The sequence below is a fragment of the Ambystoma mexicanum genome, chromosome 9 (genome assembly GCF_040938575.1).
Source record: "Ambystoma mexicanum isolate Mex_15411 chromosome 9, UKY_AmexF1_1, whole genome shotgun sequence".
In the NCBI taxonomy this organism is placed as follows: Eukaryota; Metazoa; Chordata; class Amphibia; order Caudata; family Ambystomatidae; genus Ambystoma; species Ambystoma mexicanum.
The window spans coordinates 96,850,643-96,871,479 of record NC_090931.1 but is presented as its reverse complement, the minus strand read 5'-3'; the positions used below and the strand labels follow the sequence as shown (position 1 = coordinate 96,871,479).

The 20,837-nt window shown below is 41.4% G+C and overlaps 1 protein-coding gene across 4 annotated transcripts in view; it reads right to left on the bottom strand.

Annotated features, from left to right (window-relative positions):
• Positions 1–20,837, bottom strand: part of USP28 (ubiquitin specific peptidase 28) — a 977,853-nt gene that overhangs the window by 779,763 nt on the left and 177,253 nt on the right. For all 4 annotated transcript variants that reach the window (XM_069614230.1, XM_069614233.1, XM_069614232.1 and 1 more), the window contains exons 3-6: positions 12,250–12,382; positions 9,740–9,842; positions 8,293–8,455; positions 7,369–7,455 (exon numbers count right to left, since the gene is read on the bottom strand). In XM_069614230.1, coding sequence (XP_069470331.1) covers positions 7,369–7,455; positions 8,293–8,455; positions 9,740–9,842; positions 12,250–12,382 — 486 coding nt within the window. The remainder of the gene's footprint in view (positions 1–7,368; positions 7,456–8,292; positions 8,456–9,739; positions 9,843–12,249; positions 12,383–20,837) is intronic.

Below are 20,837 nucleotides of genomic sequence, written 5' to 3'. Positions count from 1 at the left end.
GCTTCTTTGCTGTGCCTGTCCAACTAAGATTCAGTGTACTTACCTACAGCGCAACAGCCCACACCTTCCTCTTAAAATAAGCCTGACTGCTCTGTCACAGTACCAAAGTCCGGAGCTAGTACAGATTGATACTAAGAGTTGGGGATCTACAAACCACTGGGATATCTTACTAAGCTCTTACTGCCAGAAAACTCCCAACACATCCCAGCAACATGTGCACTCCATGTACAAACACCTCTATGAGTGGGTATGCCTCTCATTGCGCTGTGTGCATGGTATGCCCGATTGAGTACGGCTACCCAGGCTGGGTACATTCCCGGTGTGGAGCACACCATCTCTTTTTCTGATGATGAACTCGGGCGTTCACTTTACTAAGTAAATACCTCCCCAGAATATTGATGGGAGTGTCGTTTGAATACAGCAAAGGTGCTACAATATGCTGCGTCCCCATCGTTAAGGGCAAATATTTTGTCAGAGGACCTATCAAAATCGTCCCCGAAAAGACTTGTGTCTCCAAACTTTGTTAGATCATGGAAATCCTTCTTTGATGCATGATCTGGTTGCCGCAGTATCTATCAGAAGGGAAAATCCCCCTCTGTCCCATCTGAACTGCTACCTCTAGTTCCTCCTCTGGGTCCTCAGTTAATGTTGGAAAAGGACACACTTGCACTCCCAGTGGGCACCCGTATTGGGAAAAAGTGTGCACGGATGATGCAAATGGGTTACCACCCACCATTGTCACTCCAGTCCATTGGGGTATAGCGTTCTGCCCCAATATGGTCACCCCTTCGGGTAGCTGCCTGTGCTAGTGCCTGAAGCACAATCACTGCACCTTTTCCTGTCATTTCCTCATTTTGCAACTGTATTTGTCCTTGGATAGTAATTCACTGTGTCTGTGCAGGCTGTATATGCACTTGTTGCTGCTGCGGTTTTACCTGTACTTGCTGTGTAGTCTGCTGTTGTTGCGATATAACCTGCATCTGTTGAGGCATCTGCTGCATGTAGGTCTGCTGTTGCTACGGTATGACTTGCACCTGTTGAGGCGTCAGCGGCATGTAGGTCTGCTGTTGCTGCCCTCCCTGCGCAACTAGTGGGCATGTTTGTACGACAGGTCCTATATTCCTGCATGCAAAACCTTGTACTCCAAAATGTGTAGTCAACCCTCTCTATCCCATTACCCTTCCATGTGTTTAGTATTCTCTCCCGCCTGATTCTATCCCATATATGCACATCCTCCTACCTGCATGCATGCATAACCCCAAGCTGCGGCTGTCAGGCTTCTTTGTAGATGTAGATAGTAATCTACATTTCTTACACTTTTCGGAATTATATACATTTATTTTCTCCTGTAGGTTATCTAGTAATTAGTTGAGGCCTTAACATTGTTATCCAGAGCGCTGAGATTATCCCAAGCCAAAAAGGTGGCAAGAACCTGGACTGCTGATTAGTGGGATGAGAAACAAAGGGCCAGGCAGAACATTCTAAACTGCCTGTCATTAAGATTTGTCATTGGAATTAGTCCTGTAGTTTGTGTGGCCTGAGTTTTAGGCCTGGAGATTCTAAAGTGTAAATGCTGTTTTCCACCTAAGAATAAAAAGACTTTAAATAAAAAGCAGGAAGATCCGTGATCATCTCTTCAATCTGAGATAAGTGATGCACTTGTACAAATATATCCGTAATTTTAAAAGTAGAATTAAATAATTTTCTTAAATAGTATTTAGGAATTTACTTTCATTTTTGCTAATTTTTATTTATTGGAAGGTATCTTTCTTTCCTTCCTACTCGCGGGTACTTCCCCAGGACAAAAGAGTTTTTGTTACTATGCATGTGTGCAGTCTTGACTTACAGGAAGTAGCCTCTCCTGCTTGTAATGTAGCACACTTATTTGCTTTCCTTGCGACGAATGCTACTTTTCCTTTGAAGGCCGCTTCCCGTAATTCGTGTCCTGTGAGCTGTTGGTGCTGTGCGTTGAGTCCAGAGTTCCTGGCAGGCAAGAAGTTGCATCAGATCTAGTGGGTGATGAGATTTCAATTCAAGTTGAGCCTCACAGCGTTTCAGCACAGCAACTGTTTGCATGTTTTGTTTTCTGACCTGCGCTGCAACTGCAGAGTTCATTTGTTTACCTGACTAGCACAGTGGCAGCTAAGCCGATTTTTCCTCGATTAGCCTGGTGACCGTTCTTTTTAATTCCCCTTCAATGCAATTCTAGAACCTACTTGGTTTTTCCCTATCCCAGGTTCATAAAGATTAACTAGGGGTACATTAACAACTAAAACATGATGCAGTAAATATTGGTGGCAATAATAAGAAGAAATACAATATTGTATCACAGGAAGAACTTTCAGTTCAGCAAGCACAACAAAAGACTTTTGGAATATATTTTCTCTTATTTTAAAAGATAATTCTAGTTAGGTTTTTAGTCATTAGATTAGGAGTTCCTAGCTCTCCATTAAAAGCACTTTAAATCCAACTACAGAGGATTTAGGCAAAAACCTTTTCAGAGCTTGTATTCAGAAGAGTTGCTTATCCAGACAATACACTTGCGTTTCCTAAAATGTACTGAATTCCTACAGCCTTTAAGGTTACCTGGATTGAGAACTATGTAAGGAATTAAACACTTTAGGAATACAGTTAAGAAGGTATCATCGAAATCAATCAAGGTTCGAGTTCCACTTTACCCTTTTCTTCTTATCGGTCAATGGATGGAAGGTTGGAATAATTCCTCTAGGCTTTCAGCAGACAATTCTCAGGTACAGTCTCTTTTCTTTGGGCTATTAGAGAGGGGGTGAAGTTAGACAAAAGAAAAAAAAAACATCTTGTTGTCTTTATTCATTTATGTAGAATTCCATCTTCAGGAGGAAGATTGTCTGAGTTTGTTATTTTACCCCATTCCCCTTTCCCTCCAGGGGTGTTTTGAGCTCAGCTATTTTCATAGTTTCACTATGGTCAGAGTCCCATCCCTGCTTGTCTTTCTTAAATTTGATGCGTCCTGCTGTACATCCCTGTTCATTTGTTCCTTTCTTGTGTTCCTTTGTCCTCTATTTCCATAGCTTTTTCAGCCTCCTTGAACACTGTCAAGTTGTTGCTATGCACTCTTTTGTATGTCATTTAAATATTTCCTCTTTCCTTTTCGTCCTTGCTGATGACACTTGTACTGCCCTCATCTTGCTTTTTATGTGTTCTTTCCTTGTCTTGACACTCATTTTAGGATTTGTATAGCCTGTAGATGGTTTTAATAATGGGCAGATTGTATAGGGTGGCGGCACGCGTCCCTGCTCCTCCTACTACTCCTCCTCCTCCTCCTCCTCTTCCATGTTTCTTTCTCTTTCTCCTCGTACAATTGCCAAGCTCCTCTATATGTAGCTGCTAGGTAGGAGAACTTCTATACTATCTTTGTCGAACGCTCCCTCTCCGGGCCACTCTTTATTACAATTGCCCACTGTGTCATGCACTCACTCAAAATGGTACTTTGATATTTTATCGTGGTATTGGGGCAATTTCCTAAACATATGGTTAAACGGGGCATCAATTCAATAGGGCGTCACTGCTTTGGCCTTACTTTTTCTTATAAGAACATTCTCCTTTCCTACCTTCTTCCTTCCCTCCCCAAAATAAAAACAAACATCTAGAAATGTCACTCTTTCTACACACAATCCCACTCACTCAATGTTTAAACTTACCACTTTGCTCGATCACTCTACTTTCGTCCACTCTGGCTTTCTCCACAGGCCCTGCCCTTTCACACCTCACACTCAACACCACACACAGTGGCCTTCTCCACAGGCAAGTCTTGTAAAATTGCATTAGTATAGAAGTGGCCTTCTTCACAGGCCCCAACCACCTTAACAATAAAGCCCTTGATTAATATGTTAGAAAATTTTACTTTTTTCCTTGGCACAACTAAATCAGCACCTCGCGCTACGCATCTTTGCGTTATATACACGGTAATTTGGCTCTGGCTCTTCAGCCCCTTCCAGAGCAACATAAAACGAGCAATACGATCAATTTTCACAACAGTGAAAAACAAACTGCTGCTACCAACAAACACGTGTGTGCATATACACAGATAAGCTCTTCCCCAAGAAAAATAAATTACGCAACTTTACCAATTGCCTGCTCTACACGCAACTCTCGTCTAACAAGGTCCACCACTCACTACGCAATCCTCTGCACTAATGCAGATGTTCCACCGTCTACTTGTTCCCTATTGGAACAGCAGAGGTAATAGCTAACACTACACAGTCAATCACCCTCTTCACCACCAACAAGGGTACGTCCTATACACCATAAAAAGAGCCCCTCCCGCCCCTAGCGCTTTCATTCATGCACAGGTAAACTCAGGTATCCTTTTAGGAGATTCTCCACTTCTTACGACCTCGTAGTCGCCCTTTAAAGGCCTGCACTTTCAAAGTTAAGGCAGAGAGCCGGACCAGGCGGACTTTTGGGAAGTGGCGTTCACTGGCCTCTCTTGAGCTCTTTATTCTGGCCAACGGATGCTGCCCCACACCCCTTTGGTAGCACAACTGGAATTTTTCATGCCTCGGTCTAAGTTATCTCGCTGAGGCCTCCAAAGATGCATCTGGGACAGCCGCGTAGCACTCACCAAAACATTACAAAAGTAGTCAAACTAACGCACGCCAGTGCAAGTAGTAATGCAATTTTATTCAGGGCCCAAATGCAGCTGGGACAGCAGATACAAACAGAACGCGGAACAGAACTGCATTAAACAGCTAGGTCAAAGAAATGCCCTTGAAGTTCAGTCTTTTAAACACAATAAAAGAATTAGGATTTATGATCATACAACATAGAAAAAAATCTCCCAACGCAGAAACGATTGGTTTTTGCACATTGAACTCATATAGAACCATATACATTATGCTGGATCATTGGGTCCATGAACCTTCCCACACCGCACACCCAATTACCACAACACAAAACTATATGACAAACATTTGAGATGACCTGCAGAACTTTACTCTGCTCTGGTCGCCTCTTCCCGTCTCCCATGGGAACAGCTAGTCATCACGATATCAGAGCCTTGACCCACGGACATACTTTGTTGCATATTGGGAACATTCTAACCCTCTTGCCATGGAAAATGGTCTGCAGGCGATTCGAAACTGCCGTGGGACTTGCTGGCCTTACTAGAAAAACATATTTCATAAAAGATTTTAATTTACAAAAGGGTCATATTCCTTTTTGACTGGCAAACCCTTTGCGCTCTAATCAGTTCACCTGGAAACATAACCTCTGTGTGCTTCTCAGTACACTTGGCGAGAGATCGCATTCTATGTGTTTATGAACCGTCTGCATTGGCCTTTGCCACAAACAAAATGCTCTCACATGTTAAAAACAAAGCAGGCTTTTGGGACTTTTGTACTGCGCTTGATTCTACCACTAAGTTTAATCATACTTACCTGTGCCTCAGGATTTATGAATTTTTTTAAGCTTTTAATTTCGCATATATGTGAAAGGGCCCCTTCCCTTTTAGGGTACTGCTCTCTCAGCTGATAAGTACATTCCTTCATACCACGCTGGACTTGCTATTTTATTACAAGCCATTCAATTAAAACTGCAATTATAACAGTTAGGCAAGGGGATACGCTGTATCCCCCCCAGCACTCCACATAAGGTGGGCTGTGTAGGCTCACTATATATAATGTAAAGGGGAATGAAAATCCCCCTTTACCCCTTTTGAACAGTAGTTCATACCTTAAAGAGAAATTTACAGGGAATCCCAAAGGTACAACCAAGCCTAAGCCAAAAGGTTACAGGAAACTAACTCCAACCATACACTATGGAGAGACATATAAAGGTCACCCATAAAAAAATAAAAGACTAGGTGAGAAAAAGAAAAAGATTCCCCTACACCTAGGGACAAGGTAAATAGTTACCCAGTCAAAGCAAAATGTTCTGGGGTTTGTCTTTTTTTTGCTCTAAAATGCATTTGCTCTAAAAAGCGGGGGAGAGTCCCCCACCTTTACCTATTCCCATACCCCACCCTATTTTTATATTTAATTACATTTAACCCAAAAACTATCCAAAAAAAATCAAATAAATTTGGTAAAATTTAAAAAGGTCAATTTCTTTTTGATCAAGTATGCCAACACCGTGGTTGACACAGGTCAAGAAGATTTATCATAGATATGAAAATCTTACCTAACATGTGCCAATCCAGTCCTCTGGTGCTTCTTTCGGTCAGACCTCTCAGACCTGTATGTACTAACAGACTCCCTAAAACAAGGGGTAGACTAAGGGCAGGCAGCGTTTGTGCATTGGTAGGTGTATCATTTGTATCCAAAGGTTACAGTCTGGATGTGATTGAGTGGATGTGTTTGAGAACATGCTTTTACAAGATCTTGCTTCAGGCAGGTATGCTCTTTCCATTCCAAGATGGAGGGATTCAGATTGGCTCATGACATGTCAGTCTGGCACTATATATCCTGGATGAACATTCGCTGCATGTTTCATCTTTCAACTGGTTACCTGGTCAATCCTTTGCCAGAGAAGCACAACATTAGGCCTCTCTGCAGGCCACTCAATCATTTAATTTCAGAAAGACTGCAGAGTCTTTGAGGACATGTTCCAGATGCTTCAGATGGGAGCATTAAATGATTATTCAGCCCTTTACCCTTTTATTGGTATTCAGCTCCAAGATCTTCACTGTGTAAATGTGATTTACTGTATTGAATTTGACAGTACACATTACTGAAAAGACAAAGTTATGTCTGGTCGTGCTATTTTACAAATTCCCCTTGATCCCAGAGTCTGCAATTGGAACAGAGACCTGAAACTTTTGCACCCTAGATGGTCACCAGGGTCTGCAGGATTCAGAAGTTCCTGTGGAATTCCATTTGCTAGGACAAGAGAAGCTGGCCCTAGAGTACTCCTGCCAAGTGTGTGTCAACCGTCAAGCACAGTCTACAGCGCTCTTGATTACAGAGTTAAGGCACTGACACTATTTGGCAGCCCCTCTACCTGCTCGACATACTTTGCAAGGGTAAAAAAGACAAACATGAGCATAAGTAACACCTCTTTTCTGCAGGACCACACTGCAGAGATTAGTTTCTAGGCCCCCACCAGTTATATGAAACATTGACATGATGTATATTAAATACAGCTATTTATCACAACATCAAATTCACTCAAGCATAAATATTTAAAATCAGCTAGTGAAGAACAGAAAGCAATTTCATAGGAGATTCAATTGTTGCCATTGAAATACAGTTTTAACCAAAAAATAGTAACAAAAAAATACATATCATTTCACTGCAATTGCCACTGTAAAGAACAATAACCACTTGGGCTTCAAAGAGTATGGACAGTAAAGCATTTACACAGAATACATGGGGGGAATATATATCTTACATTGTGATTTTGGCAATTTTCAAGTATACTTTGTGGAAGATTGTAACCCAAGACAAGCCTTCGAAACTCTGGAAGCTGAAAAAGAGACTGCAAAATAAAATAAGGAGGTTACTACAATTAAAATAAGGCCACGGCAGTTTACCTTTATCAAAATGTTATAATGCATTGCTGGAACTTGTCAAGATAAACGTAGTTACACCAAAGTCAGTTATAGAAACTTGAAATGGTGCATGTAAAACAAATTGAAAACACAAGGAACCCGCCAGACTACCGTGAGTCACAGCACAGGACTCTACTTACAACTTACAGTCCTTGGGCGCCAAGACTATTGGTAATTTTGAACCTTGTCCACAATTTCTTCTTGGAGGAAAATCAACGCCCATTTTTTATTTTTGTATTTTTAAGAGGTTCATTAGCACTGCGAGGATAACACTTTAGGTGTCACATGTATAAGTTAATACCACGTTGAAGGCAGGAAATCTGATCAATATTCAACTGTATATTCTGTCAGGGACCAAAAGAAAGGTATTTCAACAAGCAGAACCATGCGATTATTTTATCACCTAGTATTTACAGACCTTCCTCTTAAAGAAAAGGGATGCCCTGACAGGCACAGGAGAGGCTGGGCACTAAAAGGATGCAAAGTGACCATGGGCCTGTCTCATCAACTAGGGAAATGAGAAACAGTGAAAGGGGTGGGGGGGACAGAAAGCGGTGTCCTACAAATGGAACAAGATCTCCGACATAGAAACTGGCAAGACAGTTTTGTAATTGGAAAAATACAGAGAGAGAAGATACTGATCAAAGACAAATAAAAACAGACTGGTCGATTCAGCTAGCTGAATTTTAACCAAGGGAAGGAGGGCCGAAACAGCTGTGAAGATGCACAGATGATCAATTCTATGGCATTCACATCAGACCAACCTGTATAACAGCACTGAACCAGCACGTGTTACCGATGTTCTTCATCCCCACAGGCCAGTTGTCCACTCTCCTCCATTCATTGGGGTTTGGGTGATCCCTCCACACCTCGCAGCGTTTCCTCTTGGAGCGGTTACGACTTTCAGACAGCTCAGTCTCATTTGACCTAGGATTACATTTTATTTTTAAAATAAATTAGAGGCCAGAAAATGGGTCAGAGGGACCGAATCATCTGTTTAGTATTCTAGCTAATAATGGAGGACTAAAATATTGCAGAGTGAATGAGTGTCTGTGAGTGAGTGTCTGTGAGTGAGTGAGTGTCTGTGAGTGAGTGAGTGTCTGTGAGTGAGTGTCTGTGAGTGAGTGAGTGTCTGTGAGTGAGTGAGTGTCTGTGAGTGAGTGAGTGTCTGTGAGTGAGTGTCTGAGTGAGTGAGTGTCTGAGTGAGTGAGTGAGTGAGTGAGTGAGTGAGTGAGTGAGTGAGTGAGTGAGTGAGTGAGTGAGTGTCTGTCTCACTATGGCAAGGTATTCATGTTGCAAAGGCCAAACTGGAGGCTTATGCTATAGTACCCGGGCTCCAAAGAAAGCTTTTTAAGCGTCAAATGTGCAAACTTGTAATCATGAGAAAGCAGAACACTTTAATCTGTCAAGTACAATTCCATGGCTGGAATAAAACTTCTCATCCAATATGTTCATCCTTTCTCTTGGCTCTAATAAATGACTCTTGAAAATAAATGATGATCAAGTGTTTCGCTATACCTTTTTAGCGCTTACCTTACAAGGTATAGCGAAAACTTGTTCATCATTGCTGCATTCGCTGGGGAATTTATTTTCAAGAGTCATTTATTAGAGCCAAGAGAAAGGATGAACAAATTGGATGAGAAGTTTTATTCCAGCAGTGGAATTGTATTTGGGGAATTTATTTTCAAAGAGTCATCGGTCGTTTTCTGGTCTCCCAACAAGTTACCAGTGTCATCGATCAAAACCTCACAAGATGGCATGGCATGGCGGCCTTCTCACGCACTTATGCAATAAATGGTCCTTATGGGAGGCAGAGCTGTGGTAAGCCATGCCCTTTTCAGAATATAGTGAACCATTGGATGATTTGGATCATTGTTTTAGCGGAAAATACATGGGTTACACATTGGAATACTCTACTAGAGGGTCTGAAACCCTTCATTGGTAGGATAGCATTTCCCTTAAGTAGTCCTACAGTGGCATTGAAGTGACAACTATATCCCCGTCATCAATAAGTTACTCATTATATAGAACCTTTTTATCTAATCTTACCAGATGACCCTAAACCTCCTGCTGCCAGCAAAGAATTCCTAAGCCAAGGATTTCAGAACTTATCAAATGAACTTAACGGAGACAGAGCAGCAGTAGATACAGGTCAAACCCCAAATCATTGCAAATGTGAGAGTTTCAATGGTGAGTAATCTACTACTGTACCTGCAGTGATCTCTTCCATCAGCTTGTTGGTTGGCAGAGTCACGTAAACTGAGAGCGATGGCTGCTTGCAGGGCTTCTTTGTCGTTTGTTAGGTCAATCACAGCTGAATGAGGGAAGTGGCCTTTTAGTGTCAGAATTGAATACCCTATTTAGTTTTATTAAGGACATTTGAAATGTTTGTTGTTCAATGTATTAAGATAGGGGTACAAAGTAAACCAATGGCCATTTGTGCAGCCAGAGTGAGGACCGGTCGACCGTATGCATACATTTATCAAATGTGGAGAAGAAAAAAAAAGTACACATTCCAAATGATTTTTGACTATTTTGAATTTGTACAATCAAAACATTTAAGCAGGAGAGGAAATAAAAGCATTTTTACAAATCCAAGATAAACACCCATGATACATTCAATACAAACGTCGACTCGGTCACTAACTGAATTCTCTGGCATACCTAGTCAGCATGTCCGGGAGTGAAAATGCATTACCACTGCTGCTATGGGGTCTTCTAAACTGTATTTTGTCACATGAATCGACCTAGACTTTGGACCAAATTGGCACACTTTAGTAATAGCCCTACGAGTGCTGATTGAAATATTAGGCGTCTTAGACAGCTCTGTTTATAGGAAGGAGGTTCTAGGTGGATGGCTTTAAACGGATCTGTGCTCGGCCCTTGCCTATTATTGATCATCAACATGACTTTCCACAATTCCACTTGCGTGCAATTACCTCCTCCACTCAAAACAAATGAGCATTATCAAAGCATTCCGTTGTCTGAAGCTAGGTCCGTGCTCAATCAATACACCAATTATAATAATAATAATAATAATGATCGTCAAGTATTGTTACCTGGCAGATAAAGTCCTCTTCATCAGTGGTTAGTCAATAGACTGATGCAATCTACAGCTCTATGTATGATAGATTACACCCCAACCCACCCAAATGTGTTAATTGGCTTTGAGAAAACCCCTCCGAAGATTTGGTGCGAGGCACCTTCTGAAAATAGAAGAGATATTGCACCTTTGAGCAAAATCAGATGATTGCTCATGTGAATTATTAAATCTTCTCTAAGCAACGATCGTTAGTTGCAAAGCAAGTCACTGGAGACTGGTTCTACTGCACAGCATGAGGGCACTACCAACACCACAAGAACGATGCAGACAAAGCATAAAAGGGAAAAATAACTAAAATGTAACTCTGTAGCATCTTTACAGTAGTTTTCTGGTCTCCCAACAAGTTGGGAGTACCAAGATGGTCATGGTCGAAAGAGTAAATACACAGAACAAAATAATGAGCGGGTGCAGCAGAGCCAGGGAAAGGTGGACAGTTCATTTAGTCTTAATGTGCACATTAGAAGTACACAGCTGAACTGAAAAAATGTTTTATTAACAAGCTTCCCTACATTTACTCTGCCACCATAAGCTGAAGAGGTCTAAAGGACTTTGAAAGCTAACACATTGCAGAATCTTAGTCCAATAATGAGTATCAAAAGTTGGATTTTTTTGTGATATTAAAACTGGACTAACACTACTTTAAACCTGATTCGGTAGGCTCACAGGGTAGTCCTATGGCCTACAGAATCACCCAATAAGGTCATGCTCCTGCTTAACTCTCAAGCTGCATCTAACAATATATACTTTTTTTGTTAACTGTAAAGATGGATAAACTTGTTACTGTGCAGTTCCCATCATTTAAACATCATTCAAAGGAGTGCAATATAGTAATATTCTCTAAAGGGCAGAGAGACAATTTAGTGATTTGCACTATATGAATAGTTAATTTCTAAAAAATAGAAAAAGAAAGGTCTGTAGCAGCACAATGTTACTTTTCATTTTTGTGGCAGATTTCTGAGGTTGGCTCTCTTAGGTTTTGGAACAAATGACATTTAGATTTTCAAGAACATATTTTAGCGAATAATGGCATGTTTTTACATAGTGCTTCATGGCTGGTTCCTTCTTCTGCAATGTGCTGTAAAGCAAGCTAGTCCTATCAGACATAAGGGTTTTCAATTTATTAACCTCGGAAGTGGGGTAGGATGAGTCGGCCCTCACAGGATTATAGCTAAGTGTAGACTTGTCCAATGCCAGAGGTGAGCACTTCACACACAAGTGATCCACCCAGACACTAAAATTAAAATGGATTAAGATGCACAGGGCGCTTCGGCAGCTGCCACAGACGCTCCTTCCACATACTGCTTTGCCCAAGGAAACATTGGGCTGACAGGGGGCGGGTAGGTTCAGTGTGGCTGAAGAGATGCACTTGTATACAACAGACATGAAGGTCTTGAAACAGAAGTAGAATTGCCGCATGCAAATGTAACCAAACCAGCATCGACGGTGCTGGTCGCAACAGCATATCTCTAGCGTTACCGGAAATAGGAACGATCAAAAACCCTGTGTTCAGCCTGGTGTTCTATGAATGAGTCTAACGAGATCCAGCATCATATCACGAGTCAACAAGGGCACATGAACATCCACCTCCCAGATTTTGGTAGTATGCCATTCCACTTACATGAACGACCTTGCTTGCCCACGGCGCTGCCTTCAATGTCGGATGGTTCAGTTGCTTCCGTATCCACACCTGGCTCCTTTGCGCCCTCCTCAGTGAGCAGGCTGACTGCTTGGGTAAGGTCACCATTACTTGCCTTAGAGAAAACAGGTTGTGAAATCACCATTCAGCTCAGCAATTTGGTCAAAAGAAAAACAAAGTGCACAATGGAATCAAGTGTACACAAACCAAAGCACTCGAAGGGAGTGCCTCTTAAAGAACAAGGGCATTACAATCATTTGTTTACAATATGCAATTTCTGTAGGGCTACTTGTAGTTTACAATGAGGGTTCTATTGTTTAAATAACATATTTTATACAACCTGCTGATGTTACATGTGGAAAGTTTTGTGACAAAACAAAAACAACACTAAACTAGTGCCTCAGTGCTAAAATAAATAAAACACACACAATTCAGCTTTGCTTTACAAAGTTCCAAAAGTACAACTAAATGCTGCTTTCATTCCTCCTTACAAGCTCCTGCCAACTCTTTCCTGGTCTTGACCAGCTAGCCCACCTCTCTTGTGCCTTCCCTCATTTTCGACATCCCTCTCAGCACTATATTCCTTACTTTCGCCTCTACTCTTTCAGTGTCCTTTGTCTAGTGACACCCTCTTTCTCCTCAGTCCAGCCCCTTCTTCCACCCCTCCAGGCATGTGTGATCCTCTCTCCACCAAGCCTCACCTCCCCACTTCTCTTTCTCCCCACCCCTCCTTCTGGCCCCTTCTCCAACCCCTCTGCCTGATTCTCATGACTATCTCTACACTCAACCTCCCCACTCCTCCACGTCCATTCCATCCCCCCCTACACTCTCTCACCGTCCCAACCTCATTTACCACCCCTCCCCCCATTGTCGAGTCCTCCGGCATCTTCAATGTTGCCCTCTGGAATGCAAGATCCATTTGCAACAAGACTGCAGCCGTCCTGGACTTGTTCCTGCAACTCAAACTTCAATTCCTCTGTATAACTGAAACCTGGATCCCCTTCTTCAACTCTACTGTACCCGTTTCCCTTAACACCTCCTTCTCCTCCTTTACACACGTCTCCCTCCCGTCGGGCCGCTGAATCCTAAATGCCTATCTTGCCCCTGGTCCAACGTCTCTCCCTGTCTTCCCTTCCTTCGAATACTTGATAAATCTTTCTCCTCCCCCCCATGCTATTTCCTTTCTAATCATCTACAGGCCACCTGGCCCACTCACCTCCTCCTATGAAGGCCTTGACCACCTCTTTTCCCTCCTCTCACCCTCCCCCTCGCCCCTTACTGTACTTGGTGACTTCAATCTTCACCTCCCACCAACCCTCCCCTCTTCTAACTATTCTCGACTCCTATCTTCTCACTCCCCTCCCTACTCCTCCTACCCACTCTTCTGGCTCCACTATCAATCTTATCTTTGTCTCTTCCTTTTCCTCCTCTTCTGTCTCCACCCTCCCCAATTATCTTTCTGATAACGCTTTACTCTCATTCTCTCTCATTCCCCCTCACTCCCCCTCTCTCTCCTCCATCTCTTCCCCTATCTCCTTCTCTCTACGGGACCTCTGTAACTTTAACCCTTCTCTCTTCTTCGACACTTGTTCCTCCTCCCTCCCGCCTACCCCCTCTTCCTGACTTTTCCTCTCTCTTGGCTAACAAAGCTTTATCCACTCTGTCCTCAGCCATCTCCGCTAGGCTTGATCAACTTCACCCGCTCTCCTCTTTCCACCTCTCCAACAAAACCTCTCAACCCTGGCTTTCCCCTCACCTCCCGTCAATGCGCCGCTTTGTCGCCTTGAGCGACTTTGGCTTAAGCACTGCTCGCCCACTAACCAAGCCTCCTACTCCTCTTACCCCTCTACGACTCCTGCATTTGCTCAGCCAAGCGCTCCTACTTTTCTAATCATCTCCACCCTCAAGCTTTTCACCCCCGTCAAATCTTTCAGACAATAACTCGTCTTCTCTCCCCTCCCACTCCTAACCACTAAACAACTTCTCCTCTAAAATACTTTCTCTATGCCAAAACATTCTATGCTCCCCCTCCAACTCTCCTCCGTCCCCTCCTCACACCATCCCTTCCTCCTACATGTCTAACTTCACCCCATCACACATTCTGATGTGTCCCTCCTCCTGTACAAAACTCACCCTACAGCTGCCCCCTCTGATCCTCTCCCCAAACACCCGATTCCCAAAATCTACCCTCTCTCCTAATTCCTTACCTCACCTCCTCCTTCAACACCTGCCTATCCTCTGCTACCTTTCCTTCAGCTTTCAAACATGCTATCATCCCTATTCTGAAAAAGCCCTCGGAAGTAACCGCAAGTAAACTGTTTACTGGCCGGACCCACTTTGACTTGCCTGGATTTTGGACTTCGTTTTGGAAAAAAAAAAGAAAGAGACCATCCCGTGTGCGAGTGAATCTACACGGCGTTCCAGCAGGAGGAAGTCTTTTCAGGCTGCACTCACTCTGCCTGACTTACAACTCCCCTGTGTTTGGAGCTTCTAAAGGAGACTCCCTCCTGGTCCCCACCCCCCTTCTGTTACTTAACCCGAGTGAACAGCGCACCTCGCGCGCACCCGGAAGTAACCGCAAGTAAACGGTTTACTGTTCACTGTTCGCAGTGAACTGTGCTTGAGCAGCATTTGTGTCCAAATTTATATCTATACAAAGAGGTTTTTGCGAGAGCTAGTCTCTATACAACAGACCAAAATGGTCAAATTGTATTCACTTCGGACTAATATGCTGAATATTGAACCTCTTGTTGATCAATCTACGACTTTCATACTACCCCTAAGCGGAATTCAATTGGGTTGCCAAGTCGTGGATCTACAAAGAGTCGATCCATGTCCTATACGAGTGATATAAGAAAATTTTATGTTGACAGTACATCAGGTCAGGCTGATGTTATTGACAAAGAGAGTACAGTGAGCAATGTTAACTCAACGGAGGGTCTACTTGAGAAAAGGGTGAGTCCAAAAACAATACCACATGTTAAGCCTATAACTATAGATCTGTGCAAAGACATGATGCTACATGCAACTCCCACAGCTGCAAAATTGTGCACAGGTAATGATAATGATGTAGTAGTGCCCGTTACTTTGACAGATACAGACATCTGTAAAAGTAATAATACAATAGCACAGGTCCCTCCTGTATCAATAGATTTATGTACTCCATCTGACTCATTGCTAGCAGCATTCTCTGAACGAAGTCTGCTAGGCGACTTAGCCCTCCCTATAAACAACAAAGTGGTGACCGAAATTCAATTTCATGCTGAGATAGACCAACCATGTAACAATGTGTCTACTAAAGACACGACTGCCATTGATGTCAACGGAAAAAATGCACAAATAACGCAAGTTGAGTTAGAATCTGCTAACACTGAGCCCCCAGAGAATCTATCTGGTGATGATGAAAATGCAGAATCTTTTTCCGGAATGTACTAATGATTCCTCTATTTTGTCAATTTCTTTTACCCAACATTCTCCCAAACGATGTGGACGCAATAAATCTGTACCCCATCAACCAGAAGCACCTGTTACTTTGGCACCAACAGAATTAACTCTACAAGCTATGAACACTGCTTTGTTTTCTCTAGCTAAACTTTATGAAACACTGGATGCCAGATTACTGGACCAAAACTTTTTACTTAGAGAAATTTTGGAGAAGAAAAGTGACAAATGTCAGCATACTGAAAGTGTAATACTGAAAAGCCCTGACCCATACAAAATGCGCTCTATGTTGTCTGGCATAGTGGAACAGATGTTTTCTAACATGAATGATAGTGAAAAAGCACAACATAGAGTAATTGTAAGCACTTCAGCTGAGGATATGGAAAAGGTCAATCGTAGAACTAATAGTATTGACATGATCAGTAACATACCGGATAGTGACCTAAACCAACATGAAACCAATGATAATTCCATGGTGACAAGTGAAAAAAAGAATAACACCGGATGTGTTAATCATGATGTGATCATAATAGAAACCCTTGAGCACCAACATAAAAAAGACACTGATTTAACTGTTACAGGAGTTGAACCAGTTGTGACATCCAAAACATTTTCTACTGAGTCGCCTTTGGAGAGTGGAACATATAACATATTCAGTGTGACAAAAAAAGGGAAAAAACAACTGTCCAACATGCAATCTGAGTCTAAAAAATCCAAAAATCAGAAATTGACTAAAATGCAGAGGAATACGAACACGCAACAATTTATTAAAGCCCTAAGTACTCCTGATAAAAGAACACAAGGGAAAAGGGCAGAAATTGTGAGGAAATACATCGCTATTAGTAAAGGCAAAACCAATTTACCGCCTATACAACTGGCTCCTAAAGTAACTAAAAACATAGTGGTCAATGATGTGAGCTATGAGCCGCTTGATGAGCTGGTAAATGAGGTCTCCAAACAAGAGTGTCTGGAAAATTCATTAAAGACTTTTCCTCCCTCTCAAATACTAAAAGTAAAAAAGCAAATTAGTGAAAATGAAGAAAGTTACCAAAACATCACATTTAGAACACTGGAAGAAAGGCGAGAAGAAATTATGAAATATATGGGCATATTTGCCTCAAGAGATATTCATAATACTGATGACAGATACTCAAAAAGGAAGGAAAGTGTTAACAATCTGATGGGAGAAGACAGGATAAGAAACTATGAAGTGTCTGAACAGTTAAAACAATTGCTGCTGAAGAAACAGCAAGAAAATAGAATACCCTTCAGGAATAGTCACAAGAAATGCAATGACATGACCCATGTAAGCCTCATCCTGAAATGTCGCGGTGGTGAATTTGTCCTATATGACCTAAATGGATCCTCCGTATTAAACATCTTGCGTAGAGTTCAGGCTCTTCAGGAAATAAAGTCCAAAGATTTTGAACAGATTGAATTTTATCGATGATCATGATAGATCTGTAGTAAAAATCTGGATGACATCTGCTATTGTAAAGTATACTATTTGGCAAGCACGTAGTGAAGTATATCATTTAGGCTTCTTGCTTGACAATCCTATGGCAGAAAATAAAATGAATGGTACTTTACCATCTAATGTTGCCAACATTTATCCCTCACTTCACACTAGCGCCAATACAAACAACATAAAACCCAAGGTACATCCTGCTGGAACCCTCATTGAACCTATGACGATTAAATTTTCTACAATAGGTGCAAATGAGATGAAAACTATTACAACTTACCCTCAGAACAAATTGTATAGCAAATGCTAGCTTCCAACATTGAGAAATGAAACAACTTTTAAGCTGGCATCCTAGAATACTAGGGGCCACCTGCACCTTGCAAACTCCTCAGAATCTGTATTGGGTGCTTATGACATAGTCCTGTTACAAGAGACATGGCTCACCTCCCCCCCCGTATGGGAAAATCATTACATCATCTTTGTACCTGCTATTAAGTCCGCGAGAGGCCGCCCCAAAGCTGGACTTCTTACTGCTGTTAAATCAACCAACGGACTTTTTGCTGAATCATGGGCCTCCTTTAATAGCTATATGCAACTGGTTCGCATTTCAGCCGAAAGCCATATTATAGCATGTATAAACATCTACTGGAATCACTTAGACATCACAGAGAAAAGATTTTTCAAAGATCTGATACAGTGTTTAGATAAAATTGATAAAGACCCCTTGATCAACTCTACAGTCATTGCGGGTGACCTGAATATGGACTGTATGAATGACAGAGGGGGAAGAAGAGAGCAATTAATGAAAAGTGGACTAATTTGATGCATGAGAGAGGCTTTGTTATGGTAAATGGTGCGGTCCAGGGTGATATTCCAGCCAGAATTACTTGGCAACAGGGTTCTTTAACCTCCACCATTGACTATGTGTACGTCAATAGCGAATTCTTCTCTACTATATCTTCTTTTGAGGTATCTAAACAAATATAAGTGATCATAGTCTTCTCTGTATGAGTTGGCCCAGAGTGAGAGAATTGGCTACGAGATCTAGACCAAATCATATAACCAACATAGAAGTCTCCACCAAAGGTCACAAGTTTAAATGGACTCCTGAAAACTTGAACGAACTACTCGTGGCAATATCATATCCAAATGATATTCTGAAACCCAATTTACAATTTATGAATGGGGATTATGTTAGCACCCTTCAGTTATTTAAAAAACCATATGGTGTGTGTAACAAGCCTCAGAAACAACATTGTCATTCTTATGATGAAGAAATTAGTCTAAGGAAATCTGAACTTAGGAGGGACATCCGACATATCACCCTATTAAATAATAGTGATAAGATCCTCATGATTTCCAAATACAAAAATCGCTATAGGAACTGGATGAAGCAACGAAGAGCTGCAATGATGTTAAAAGATGCTCAAACCATGCTTCATTCCATCACCTCTAAGAACTCTGCTTTAGTTTGGGGCCTAATCAAAACTGTGTACACCTCTAAACAATCTATAAGACAAGTAAATGCAGTATCGGAAGAAATTTGGGTCCAATACTATAACTCTCTGTATGCTGAAACCCACTACTCTGATACAGTAAACGAGCAGAGCTATGATGAAATACAGGACATTGTGTATGATAATCTGGACATAGAAATTTACATAAAAAAATTAAGCAAATCTAAAGCACCTGGTCCAGATGGCCTATCCAATGTAATGCTAAGATCTAACCCGGAAACATGGGCCATGATCCTAGGAGTGATATTCAAACAAGTAATAGCCAGCAAAAGAATACCTGCATCATGGCAAAAATCCATTATTGTCCCCATTCATAAAAAAGGAGAAAGATTGAACCCTAAAAACTACAGACCTATTGCGCTCTTAGATGCGCCTGGGAAAATGTTTGCTTGTCTGGTGTTGCGAGATTTCAATAAATGGACCAGAGAAGCAGATCTTAATGACCCCTACCAAACAGGTTTTATTGTGGGTGTAGGGACATCAGTAAACTTGCGTACTCTTGAAGCCATAAAACAGCACGAATTACAAGCAAATCAACCTCTTTATATGGCTTTTGTAGATTTTGAAACTGCATTCGACTCTGTATCAAGAACCCTTTTGAATAACAAACTAAAAAAAAAATGCATGCCCAAAGCATTTATTACATTGGATCATGCAGTTTCACACGGGGACCTCTATCCAAATTCGTCTGTCGATGGATGGTACATTATCTAGACCAATTGAAACATATAGAGGTCTGAAGCAAGGCTGTCTGCTGGCATCAACCTTATTTAATTACTTCATTTCAGATGTAGTAAAGAAATTTCGCACAATTCAGTCTGATGCTCCACGCCTTGGAATGCATCCCATACCTTGGATGTTCTATGCAGACGATTTAGTCCTTCTAGCTAAAACTACAAACGGGCTGCAAAATCTATTGGACCAATTAGGAAAATTTGTACATGAAAATGAACTGGTAATTAATGTTTCGAAAACAAAAATTCTCAAGATTGTGCCCAATAAGAAAACCAGGGTATCTCGTCTATCACAAACTATAGGCATGAATAAATTGGGAAATGTCACACAATATAAGTACTTGGGATTAAATATAAATGACTCTTAGAGCAGATGCTCCGTATATTGATGAGCTGAAAATTAAAATTGCCACGTCTGTTTCACAGGCTTTTATTATAAATCACAGATTTTGTACCTTTTCTCTAAAACCGATACTTACCTTTTATTGTCAAAGGGTAGTCGCAATTGTACTCTATGGTGCAGAAACCAAAATCTGGAGAGACGAGTTGTTCTGGCAAAAATTGGAAGGCCAATTTTGGAAAAAGGTTCTACATACACCCATGGCTGCTCAGATGTGTCTATTGAGATATGAATTGGGTATTTCATCATTAAGCTGCATGTATATGTGGAAATTATGTAGCCTGTATAGGAAATGCATTATTGTAAAACAAGATAATTCTTTAATGCAAATCCTGTCCAGCTACATAAAAACTAGTGACCACAAAGCAATGAGTGCATGGCGGCAACAGGTTGAAATTTTCTTGCTGAAAACTGAGGTTTCTGTAGACTTGCTGGTTACGAACCCTGAACGAGTGAAGGAAAAAATCATTATATGGGACTGGATAAAGACATATGAGGATTGTCAAAAGACCAAGCATGCTGTCCTCCATAGAATCATTCCAAAAAAAATTCGAACTAGTGAAAGCCATCTGCTAAAATTCCCTGGTGCCGAGGCAAGAAATGCATACTTGAGATTTAGAATGAACTGGTGGAACACCAGGAGTAATTTAGCCAAGTGGAATGCCATCGATAAATCTGAAAGCTATTGCAGATTTTGTAGGAAACCTGGAAATGCAGAGACTATGTACCATCTGATAGCAGAATGCCAGGCATTATTATCCATGACAATTGACTATTTCAAAAAACACTGAGACATGCACACTTCTTACAGTCGAAGACTTTTGGCATCGAATTTATAACACACAGATAACCACGATAAGATTAGCGGTTGTGAATTTTCTCATAGCTTTAAACCTAAGGGAAACGTTGCCAATAACGTGGCAGACTATTGTCTGAATTATGTACAGCCTAACATATCGTTTTGTCTTATCTGCTTTTATATGTTTTAATTTTAATTGTAAATATTTTAGAAT